The sequence below is a fragment of the Diplotaxodon limnothrissa genome, linkage group LG6 (assembly GCF_057381915.1).
Source record: "Diplotaxodon limnothrissa isolate DT_005_m linkage group LG6, D_limnothrissa_male_GT1.1, whole genome shotgun sequence".
Lineage (NCBI taxonomy): Eukaryota > Metazoa > Chordata > Actinopteri > Cichliformes > Cichlidae > Diplotaxodon > Diplotaxodon limnothrissa.
Window position 1 is genome coordinate 42684480 of NC_140601.1, and position 12294 is coordinate 42696773.

General features: G+C 48.2%; 1 protein-coding gene across 5 annotated transcripts in view; it reads right to left on the reverse strand.

The window, feature by feature from the left end:
• The window catches only part of sh3pxd2aa (SH3 and PX domains 2Aa), a 97851-nt gene that overhangs the window by 32411 nt on the left and 53146 nt on the right, over nt 1-12294 (reverse strand). For 2 of the 5 annotated variants that reach the window (XM_085355232.1, XM_085355231.1), the window contains exons 7-8: nt 6730-6774; nt 3487-3615 (exon numbers count right to left, since the gene is read on the reverse strand). In XM_085355232.1, the coding sequence (XP_085211358.1) occupies nt 3487-3615; nt 6730-6774 (174 nt within the window). Of the gene's footprint in view, nt 1-3486; nt 3616-3685; nt 5561-6729; nt 6775-12294 lie in introns of those variants that run through there. The other 3 variants (XM_085355234.1, XM_085355233.1, XM_085355235.1) reach the window with 2 other exon arrangements.

The window sequence follows — 12294 nt, forward strand, 5'->3', positions numbered from 1 at the left end:
CAGACGTCCACAGCACCAGTGGACGGATCCTCAGTTCTTTAGCAATGCTTTGAACTGTTGTCACGGGCAACAATAAATGTCCAAACTCCAACTCTGCTGTGAAATGTCTCAGCGTCGTGATGAAATGTAATCAATTCCATGTTGTTTCCCTAGTTTCATATAAAATGCAGATAAACAGACTGCAGGGATGTTTGTCACTAGATCTGGCAAATCTAGGCAATCCTCGACTTCTCTTCTAGCCCCATGACGCAAGATCGACACATCTATGACTTACAAGTTGTGACATTCACAAGGTTTTTACGTCGGTTTACGCTGACGTTGAGGTCAAAGTCACTGAGATTCAAACTCGTTTGAGAATTTTAGTAGATACACTTTGGCATCAGTTTGAAGCTCCTGTGTCTCCTCGTTCTCGAGTTATCACATTGACAAACTTAGGTGCCCACACCACCCATGCTGGGAGACAGCATACCCCGTCAGCCTTTTGGTGGCAGCAGGTGGCTAAAACACTGCCACAGCGAGCATGTCAATATGCTCGCTGAGTAAAAACTACATTTTTGCATTACAAGGTCTTTTTGAGATAAGAAGATACCTGCTTAATCTCCATGGCAAAGTCCAGGAGAGTGGAACAGGATGCCAGAGGCACTTGAGTACACCATGACAGTGACTCTCTGGGACTGCTGTGGCAGGACGAGCTGGTGTTTCGATCATCCTCATCAAATTCCCTGAGATCCCTCCAGGCCACACATGCTTCATCATAACCAACAGGGACCAGGAGAGTGGGCCAGGGACCAGGAGAGTGGAACAGGGACCAGGAGAGTGGGTCAGGGACCAGGAGAGTGGGTCAGGGACCAGGAGAGTGGAACAGGGACCAGGAGAGTGGAACAGGGACCACTTTTTTTGATCAAGCACCAGCTATAACGCAGGTCTGTGACTAATTAAAAACACCAGCCTTCCCTCTCTGTCCCTTCACATCACTGCCTCCTCTTACTCCGACACATCATATAATTTAACTCGTCACATATGCAGATTTATTTTCTCCAGCTGGAACATTGCCTCTCCAGACACTGAATGGTTCCCATGTCCAGACCAGAGGGAGAGATCCCGGATGGTGGCCCAGACCGATTCTGGTTCGCCCCATCCCCCTGATGCTTCATAAATCTATTTTTACTAGATTAGCAGCTCCTAAATTGTAAGATACTTGTTCAGTGATACACAAAGCGAGCTGCATGCACACCACCTCACAGAGCTCATGACTTAACCAGTTTCCAGTCTGATGACGGAGCTTGTCGACACTGCAGTGAAACAGCTGGGTCTTGACTTGTAAGGCCAATAGCTTCTCATAGAGGCAAAAATAAACGACATCCGGCTCCACGGTTGAACCCGTAATTATGTCAGGTCAAGCCTGCAGACACTTGAAAAACCCGACTGAACTCTTCTCTGCTGGAATAAATAAAAGCAAATGCATAACAACATGTGTGTCGAGTGTGCAGAGAAAAGAAAATGTGCATGTGAATGAAAAAGATCAGGTACACAAAAGGATTTCAACATTTCCTGGAGAGGATCAGAGGATAAAATACCACTCCACTCCACGCATTAAAAGAAAATAAGCTGTAACTAACAGCCCCAGTGTCAGTGTCTTTGCATTGAAGACAGAACATAGCACATCGGACCAGGAGGCTGCAGGAAAGCCTTGAAAAGCAGGAAGGGGGTTGTGGGATATTATTCGAGCTCTCAGATGTGTTTGCCTTGGCATAGTCTCCAAGTGATGTCACCATCATCATCATCATCACCGTTGCTCCACGTCCGATGACGACAGCGCACACATCCAGCTCTGAGACGAGAGTTCCCGAGAGCTCAGAAGCCGCTCCTATCGCTCCGAGTTCTGCATCCACGCTGCTTTTAAACACGCCTGGTGAGCAGCTGCTGTCAGGCCTCATGCACAGAAACAGGATCACAGGGAGAAACTACTGTGCAACTTGAGCCAACATGAATATTCATGACATAAAACGTTCAGCGATGCGTGCGCCTAACACCAAACGGTGCCTGCGATCAAAGTTATATCAGAAGAGTCGAGAGTTTCTAAGAACACTTGACATTAATAACTGGTTTTTATTCTTGTTACAGTTTCAGCTTTGAACGATTATGAAAACAAAAACAAACTATATGAGTCCTTTTTTCTTTCATATGCATCAAGTGAGCGAGGAGTCAAGGAGCCATTGGTGATAAAAAGGAACGACCATCGCTGACCTACAAGTCTGCGGTGCGCTCGTTATGCAAATGAGCTCTTTGGAAGGTTGGAGGAACCTGAAGAAGTCATTTGGATGATGATGAAATGTTTCACCCACCTCTAAACTCTAAACCGTTCATTTACTCAAAAACTTTTAGAAAAAGTCATAAAAAGTTTGATCAGGTGAGATTTTCACCGCACGCCACCCACGTATGGACCAGCTGTACGACCTGGAAACATCGAGTCGCTGCAGGGGTTGTACAGTCAGCTGAGCCCGTGTCCCACCACACGCTCACCTTTTCCAGCATTACTTGCTTTCATGTATTTACATTATCTTTCAAGTTCAAAGGAATGTCATGTTTTCAAAAAGTAAAACTGTTTTCGTCCTACACGATATTTCATAACATCATAAACAAAGCTGCAGTTCTCTCGTCTTCCTCATCGAGACAGGACCAGCTTCCCATGCGACGCCTTCGCTCTCTCTAAACTTCCCATAAAAAATCGTCTCATTTATGCTGATGTGTTCAAACTGCAAACAAACAAAACGCCAAATAAACAAAGATGTGAAAAATGTTGAGCTGCAGCCTAAACGGACTCAATAGTGCACGTAATCACAGATGTGCGAGCTCCGGATATCTCGAAGAGTATGGACTCATGTGTAATCAGAGTACAGATAAGAGCTGAGAGACGCAGCGACGTGCTGTGTCTGTGCCAGAGTTTCTGCTGTGAGTTGTGCAAGCTGCTGGCTGTCAGTGGCTGTTAGCACGGAAAATCAGATCCAGCTCCGAGGTCGCTAAACAGAATTCCAACGGGGGAAAGGCAAGGTAGAGCGTGGAGCGTCTGCTGATGAAGCAAACTCTGTCGAGGTGGTGTGTGTGCACACATATGATTACTGGACATTCCTGTCCACAAACCCGACTTCTCAGAGCCAAACAGCACCTCCAGGTGGTGCCAAGCCCAGCCAGGAGACGCAGGAGGCAGCCGTGTGTACATGACGGGGTTTTAAAAGGAGGAAACATAATCAAGAGGACAGGAGACAGCATCCAGAGAGGCGCTGAGTGAGCGTGGTTTTGTGTGTTTATGCCACTGTACAAACAGGAAGAATCAAACTACATGTCAAGCAGTTCAAAGCGTGTGCAGAAAACGCACTTTTCCTTTGTTTTCAACACAACACCTGTGAGCTACGATGTTTGGTTGTAGATCTAAGTCAGCACTTGATGCTCGGCATGTAAACTGAGAGCAAAAAAACATCCACTCACCGCTTTCGCTCTTCTCGATCACGTCCACCGTCTCGCCGGCCTTCAGGCTGATCTCAGAGTTCTCCTGCCGCTCGTAGTTGGCCACGGCTACGTACTGCTCCAGCACCATGGGCTCCGAGCTGTCAATCCCTGAGGGGAAGAAACAGGCCGTCAGCCACCTGCCCGCCGTGGCACCCCGCGAACGCCCGCCGCAACCAACCGCGCTGCCGCCGCGCGCCCGGTACGTCTCCATCGGCCGAACCCCGCTCCCCGCCGCTGTGCGTCCCTGCCCAATCAGAATGCGACCACACGACTTGGCTGCATAGTCCCAAACGTCTGGCCATACAGCTGAGTCGACCCTTGGCCCGCAGCGAACGACCGAGGAGCATCGGAAGGAGTCAAAACACAAGCGAAGAAGCGAAGGGAGAAGTTTGTAGGCGCTCCATCTGACATCTACAGAGGATCCATGACCTGAGGCAAACTCCCAAATCCAAAAAGGAAAGAGAGAGAAAAAAGGGGGGAAAGAAAAAGGAGAAACAGCAGAGCTGCTAACGGTCTGAAGGGAAGACTGGGGAACGAATGAGTGGAGGAATGGTGAAGTTTCCCTGTGGAAAATCAACAGTGCGGTTGAGAGGAAAGGCCTCCCCTCCGCCGCCTCTGGGAGCCAGCCGTTGGACGGGGGAGTCTGAGGGGGGGGTGAGCACACCAATCATAGCAGTCGGCACTGCTGGCCTTAAATAGAAACATATGAGGCGACTAGAGAGAGAGAAACAGAGGAGGAGGCTGGGTCCATGTTTACGTGAAACAAAAGAAGAAAGAGTTGCAGTTGGGTTAACCCGCTCTGTTTTCTCCCTCCGCTCCAGTGTTTAACCTCTTAGACGCCAGCGCTTTGCTGAAGTCACATGCTGCCTATCAGAAACGCTTATTTGCCTGTTTGGCCACAGGGAGGTGACCCCATGCAGACTCAGATGAACTTGACTAGCAATTACTCCACATCCTGTTGTTCACAGAGACGCTTTAGCGAGAGTTTCAGGAACCGAACATTAATGCAGGAAGTAAAAATAAACAGTTGCTGTGGGGCCAAAACGCTATAAAACACACACTTTCCAAACTGGTCCAATAACCGGACCCTTTGAGGTCATTACTGGTGATCGGGGGCGATCGTGGCTCAAGAGTTGGGAGTTTGCCTTGTAATCGGAAGGTTGCCGGTTCGAGCCCCGGCTCGGACAGTCTCGGTCGTTGTGTCCTTGGGCAAGACACTTCACCCGTTGCCTACTGGTGGTGGTCAGAGGGCCCGGTGGCGCCAGTGTCCGGCAGCCTCGCCTCTGTCAGTGCGCCCCAGGGTGGCTGTGGCTACAATGTAGCTTACCATCACCAGTGTGTGAATGTGTGTGTGAATGGGTGGATGACTGGATATGTAAAGCGCTTTGGGGTCCTTAGGGACTAGAAAAGCGCTATATAAATACAGGCCATAACTCCTACCCTGAACTCCAAAACCCTCGATTTCACTAGATTTTAGCGAACAAAATGAAAAATTCGTCCATTTCTGCCACATGTGTGATTTGTGGTTCAGCAGCTCCTCTGGGAGGAGATGAGACACGAGCCAGTCGAGAGACGTCATCGGGGTCTGTCCCGGGGTCTCTGGACACCGCTTCTACATCTCAAAGGTGACATCAATGTGGAACAGACTCAAACTCCTCTTCTTTATAATGACCACCAGGGGGCGATACCATTGATCTGCTGAGCCTATGGTCACGTATTTGGGATCATATTGAATAAAAAACTTAATTAATCCTGACATTGGCAAACAGCTTGTGATTGAAACCGGATGTGCTGAGTGCCCCCCCATCACGTCTGGTTTTAAAACCCCACGATGACGATTCTGAAAAGACTCACGTTGAGTCTTCAAACCGAGACTTCAGAAACCAGTGGATGGTATCACACCAGCTAGATCCACCTATAATCCGTCTATAGCAGGAGTGGGACCTCCAGGCCTCGAGGGCCGGTGTCCTGCAGGTTTTAGATATCACCCTGAATCAAATGATTAGTTCCTTAGCAGGCCTCTGAAGAACTTCAGGACATGTTGAGGAGGTCATTTAGCGATTTAAATCAGCTGTGTTGGATCAAGGACACATCTAAACCTGCAGGACACCGGCCCTCGAGGCCTGGAGGTCCCCACCCCTGGTTTATGTGTCCTCCCAGGAGTCCAGGAGGCAGTCAGATGATGGAGTAGCGACGCTGCTCGCTGCCTGTCCTGAACAGCCGAACTCCTCACCCTATCTCTGGGGGAGAGTCTGGACACCCCACTGTTAAGGTTAACTGTCTTTAGTCCTGCAGTACACAGAATGCAGCTAGCATTGAAGCATCTTGGAAAATGTTAGGCATTTAGTGCTTTAGTACGCCTAAAACACAGTTAAGCATCTTCGCATGTGAAGCAGGACTGGCATCGAACACCTTGGAATGCTCATAAATTTACTTCACCACTGGGTGAGGGCGGGAATTCCACTTTAGCATCTCCTCCAGCAGGATTAATGTGTGAGTGAGTAAGCAGCGTACGTGGAGGACGCAGTCAAAGCCAGCCTGAAGTAATAAAGCAGCACAGATCCAGCTATTTGAAAGCTTTACGCTGCGGTAATGGCAACCATGCCTTGCTGAGCAATAAAGACCGCTTTCCTTCTTCTTCTATATTCCAGAACTGATTGCAAAACATTCCTTGTCTAAGTTAATAATGTTTGAGAAAGTTTTACAATTACTTTTTGTCCCAAAGCAGCACTTTGACAGTTTTAAGGAACAACTTTTGATATCTGAGCCTCGGATACGTGAAGCTACACGAAGCTACGCGCTTGTATACTGTCAGGAGAAATGCTCTCAGCTGGAACATCAGCTGTTCTTCTTTGGTCGCCCTCACTCATCATTCCTGCACTCCCACAGTTAACGGAGCTCAGCGGCAGCGATCAAAACAAATGTGAAAGATCAGACTTGACACCTTATTTCACACCAATGCACTTCATGCACCACATGCAGGCCTGAAGTCCACGTTCTGCAGCCAGCTGCTTTATGGCTCCAGCCGCTCTATCCACCCGGAGATGGATGAGAACGCTGCAGACAGAGAAGCTGAATTTAAGCGGATGGGTTGGGGGAAAGAGGGGGGAGCATGCAAAGCAGATGTTGAGAGAAAGCTGAAGTGCGAAAAGAAATAAACCGAAAACCTAAAAGGGATGCAGCTAGCATGTCGCGCGAGCACAGCAGCGCATGCATATCTACCTGAGGCCTCTTTCCTCGGGCTGTCTGTAAAGCCGTACATCCACACTGCAGACGAGGAGAAGGAAGGAAAGAAGCAGAGAGAGATTATTCAGTTTGACGGCATGCAGAAGCAAAACTATGTTGCAGCACGCCGCTCTCACACCCACTGAACACGAAATAAAACGTGCCACAGATAAGATCCTTTCACATTTAGCACCGGATCCAGGAATGACACACCAGCTCCACTTCTCGCTACACCCATCCCACCCCCGTTTCATCTTTCTCCATTTCTTCCATCGCTGTGTGAGGAATGTCTGAGGGGCGTGAGCCACTTCTAAAGACGCTCCCGTCTCCACACCGAAAACACCAGCAGCCCCAAACCAGGAAATTAAACGCAATGCATCAGAGGAGACGGGGAGGTGCGAGCATGACACAGCGACTACACTGTGATGACTTAAAGCGTCGTCTCGAACCAGACCAAACTCAAAGAAGCACGTCAAAGTCATAGCAAGGATCAAAGCGTGGAGGCGCCTCCACAACACTAGAAATGACGCAGTTTATTTAACCCAACGGCAGAGGCCTAAATGCATCTACAGCACCTCATCTGAAGCGTCTCGTAGTTCTGGAAACAGCGACTGTGCGGCTGAGACGCAGCCCTAACCCGACCCCAGCGGATCGCTGGTGACCCGGCCGGTGGCAGTCTTCTGTTTCGGGGCCAAATCGGTGAAAATGTTTCATTTGAACACTAAAGAATAAACACAAGGATAAACTTATGTATGTAGAGCGTTGCAGTATAAATAAGCTGAATATCAAACAGGGTAAACGAGTCTGACGAAACAGTGTTTCTATCAAAGCTGTGGAAACGAGCATCAAACGAGCATTTCTGACAGGTTTACACTCCAATAAAACGGCAGACAGTGAGTGTGGAGCGCACTACAGGGAGTCGTTCAGGACACCAGCACACATACGAGAAGTGAATACTCCAACCACATCATCTGTTTTCTGCAGCACACAATGCTGACGGCAGCAGGCGGCTGAGCAGGTTCTCAGACTTCTGTAAGATGGGAAAAGCTTAAAGCCAGAAATATCTAAACTGGAACAAAAACGAAGCCAAACAGAAAAAAGGTTTGTGCGCATGTGTTCTGAGCGAACAGCAGTTCAAAGATGATCAGAAGCAGGTCTTTATCAAATAAAGCACAGCAGAGTCCACATTCAAATTCAGCACTGAGGTAAACGGACGCTCTGATTCGCGGCTGTACTGGGCGCCGTCCCTGTCGTGAGGCCGCGGCTCTCCTCCGTGGACTCACGTGAGATAATAAAAGCTAAATCCCCTCTCGTCGTCCTCCTGAGCCTCGGGAGCTCCGGTGGATTGAAGTTAGCCCCACAGGGTGGGATACGGCTGGTCCCAGGTCAGCCAGGGTCAAACCCTACACACTGACAGTCTACCGTTATTATTCCCCACCCGCCGCTCTCAGAGCCGCTCGCAACATCTGAATGATATTAGCTCTGCTCTCCACCCTAACCCTCTCCCCCTTCAAACAAACACGCACACGGACACTTAATTCTTTTCAGGCTTGGAAGATGATGCCACACACCAGCCGACCCGGCAGCGTTTCCTCTGTAATTTTCCTGCATTTCTGACCCCAAACGTCTACATTACCCAGCAATTAAGCGTCAGAAGTGACGTCTCTGAGGTACTTTTCTCTGTGTTTGGACTGGAGGGGCCTATCAGCTGTGTCCAGTTTTTCTGTCAACAAGTTGATGATAAGTACAAAAGTTGATTTTGCTGACAGTACAGCACATCCTGACAAATCAGTCCATCAACAAGATGAACGCGTTGCCTGAGGACTGTAAGGACTACGACATCCAGCATGAGTGCATATCTGTACGACTTTTCTGAAGCACCACAGGAAGCAAGAACGCTTTGATTTGAAATCTCAATATGATGCATTTAAATTCCCCCAAAATCAGCGTCTGATTTGCTGCTGATGTTTGTAGTGTCCATGAAACTATCAGAGAGATTTTCAACCAATTTATAAGAAAATGGACTGAAAACATGATCTGCCACAAGAGTAAAAACAGGAAATAATCTTATAATGAATGGTGAAGTTCATCTGGACGTAGTGTTTTCGCTGCTGTGCTGTGATCGCCGTCGTGTAGCTGACAGACAGACGGCTTCACATCTGTGTCATACTTTGGTAAACAGAAGTGTTCAGCATCTACTGAGCGACTGCTCGGTGCCCAAACCATCATCCCTCCACCACCGTGCCACTGACAGCTGGTGTGAGGAGTTTCTCTGACCTTGGACCTGAATGCTTCAGACCAGCAAACTACCAAAACCGCCGCGATCGTCACGCTTCTTCACCATCAGTCAACCAAACACGTCTGAGTAGCAGCACCTGCTGAAAGCTGCACGTGGCGTCAACACCGACGCTAGCTCTGAGAGTCTGCACAGTGGTACCTTGTGCTAAGTGCTAATGTCAGTTAGCCATTGATGTGACAATGCTAGCAGCTACAATGGTTGGCATGCGCACCGCTGCAGTTTAGCATGCTAACGTTTGCATTTCAACATCAGAAGAAAGCACAAGGAAAGCTACAGCTACATTCCCACACAGCACAACTGAATACAAGAATGTGTAAGCGATTAATGTCTCAGTCAGTCATTATCTAATCAGGAGGTCCAAGCTTTGGGGTCAGACACAGAGCATGAACCTAACTGCACACAGCTGGGACCCACTGGTGCTGAACTGGTGCTGAACTGGTGCTGAACAGAGTGGGGAGCAGGCTGAGCCTGTCGGGGGGAGACGGAGCCAAAGACACTTATAATAGAATATTTAATTTGGGTGGAGTACGCGAGCATTTTCTCTGCACTTTTAAATATTTATCAGATAAGCAAAGTCCATTAATCCCCATTAAAAATGTCAAAGTGAAGCTCCAGCCTTACCTCTGAAAGGTCATTACACAGCCAGCCAACACTGCGCTACCACAGAAGGATACACCATCACCCCGTCACCAAGACAAAAGGGACCAGTAACAAATCACAGAAACCAGCATCGATTCAGCGCTCGTGAAAAAGCACAGCGGCCGACGGGGACACTAACAATGTCAAACCGCGGGCAAAACCTAACTCGCATTGATGCCACGTTTAGCGAGGAGAGACGCAGAGTCTGACTGCGACGCAAACATCAGAGACAAACGACATTTGTGTGCAAACAACACGAGGAGGAGACGCGTGAAGGTCAAACTCCAGTGAAACCCCCCCGATCTCAGCGAGGAGCTCAAATCACATCTGCCCACAAAGGACGCCGTCGCTTCAGTCCAACCTCTCCCCAATCCAGCCCGGCTCGCCTCCATCTCAAACATCACCTCCTCCAATTTTAAATGAGCGCTCCTCTGGGACGAACTCGCGCCGCTCCGTATTACTGCAAAGCCTCGTGGATGCAGCTCGAGAAGACAATGATCATTTTCAGCTGAAGTCGACCCAGCACTGTGCTGACATCATGCTTCAAACAGGTGCTCAGAGTGACGTTAGAGGAGGAGTCAACAAAAACAAGAGTTTGTGTGTGTGTGTGTGTGTGTGTGTGTGTGTGTGTGTGTGTGCGCGCGCTGACAGAGGAGCTCCTGATGTGCAAACAGCAGCCTGAGGTGGACAGCTTACATGCAAACTGCTCAACACTGACTGTAAAACTGCTAAATGACTTTGTACAGCTTGTAACACACACACACACACACACACACACACACACACACACACACGTCTGAAATCTTATCTGTTGCGCCACGTAAACAAACACGCTCCTGCCGCACAGCTGCGCCTCCCTCCTCCGCCCGCTCCTCTCACACGGAGGAGTACGAGCCGCGCTCCCCTCAAACTGACGATGTTTAACTCACACGTGTCCGCCTGACGTCCGAGAGACCTGCAAACGACCGCGTCAGCGACAAACGCTGACTGTTCATCACGTCTATGGCGTCTGGCCTTCATCGTGGGGGATTACGTGCGCTAAACAAGCGACACAACTTCCATCTCATCTGTTGTGAATTTGTGTAGTTACACAATCAGTTTGAGAAACATCTTGTGTTTTTGCGAAAAGTGTTTTGATTCGGGGGAAGTGACGGATGCACCGCCACCAACGGTTCGTTTCAAATTAACAGGACGGCTGTTGGCAGATGCAACCAACATCATCTCTGCGCACAGCAAACAAAGGAAGGCCAAACACAATAATGTGGCAACAGACTAAACCTGCCTATGATTTCACAATGTGAAGGCCAGAGAATAATAACCAGCACTCAGACTGGTTTCCTGTAAGCCTCACGACGCACAAACCCTCCATCACAGATGAGCATCTGCAGCTGTCACCAGTGATCAGCTGTTCTCTTTCCATTATGTTCTTTCATCTTATAAACGATTAAACAACAATGATAAGAAACCAATTTTTACTTTTGCCAACACAAAGCTGTGCTTTATGTCTCGTTTGTGGAATAAATGAAGGACTAGTTCTTCATTTTTATGTCCTGTGTTGTTGGAAGAGGAAAACTGAAAGCATCAGCAGATCGTCCGTGTCGTCTGCGCAGCACAGCGACAGCCAGGGTCTCCTAATCAGGCTAATTAGTGCAGACGACAGAAAACAGGAGTTACTGCAGACGCCTGGTGTTGGTGGAGAACTGTCAGGTCAGAGATTTGTTCAATATGACATTTAGTGAGCCGAACAGCCCTGCAGGAGTCAGACATGAAAAACCAGGGAAGAAAAAACTGAGCTGAACACGTCTGAGCCGGAGTTTGATTAATGACTTGATTAATAATAATAATAAAATAAGCAACCGTTCAAAAAGTAAAGTGTTAAATTAGCCAAAGGTATCGACTAATACTATAGGCATGAATATATTGTTAGCTAATAATCAACAAAATGTGTTAAGCTGAAGGTCAGCTATCGAGCGGGTGGGTAACAGGCGTCTCCGAAAACATTGGACCAATCTTGCAAGTATGTGATGTCTTGACAAACAGAAGTTTGCACAGCTACAGTCTCGCCTGAAAATATCTTAAAAGTTTATTTTGTGACCCAGAAAGATTAATAAGAGTAATATTTAAACTGAGTAGCTGCCATTGTTGGAAACTGGAGTTGGCTGGGCCACGCTATGAATTCTGGGATATGGTGGGCCACGAAGGACACACCCGACCCATCCTTCAAATCTTCGTCGCGTCGTAATCGGCCTCAGGAGGACGCAGCCTACGTTTTGGCACAGAGCTGTTGATGGACGCTAAAACAGTTAGCTGACCATAATTCATTATTAAATCAATAATGTGAAATTATTTCAAAGGACATGTGAGTCACAAAGACGCTGTTCTGCAGTGTGGATGTGAAAGGTTAAAGGTCATGCTGGATGTTAGCTGTGATGAGCTTTAATGGTCACGTTTAAACCAAACTGGACCGTCCCTTCAAACTTCAACAAGGAAGTACGGAGAAGACGATGATGACTTGCAGTATGAAGAAGAATGAACAGTGAGACTAACAGCTGTGACTGTAAATGTTGGTAAATGAACAGGAGCAACCAGGATGGATTGTGGGGGTTTCTCTGTGCGTACAGCAG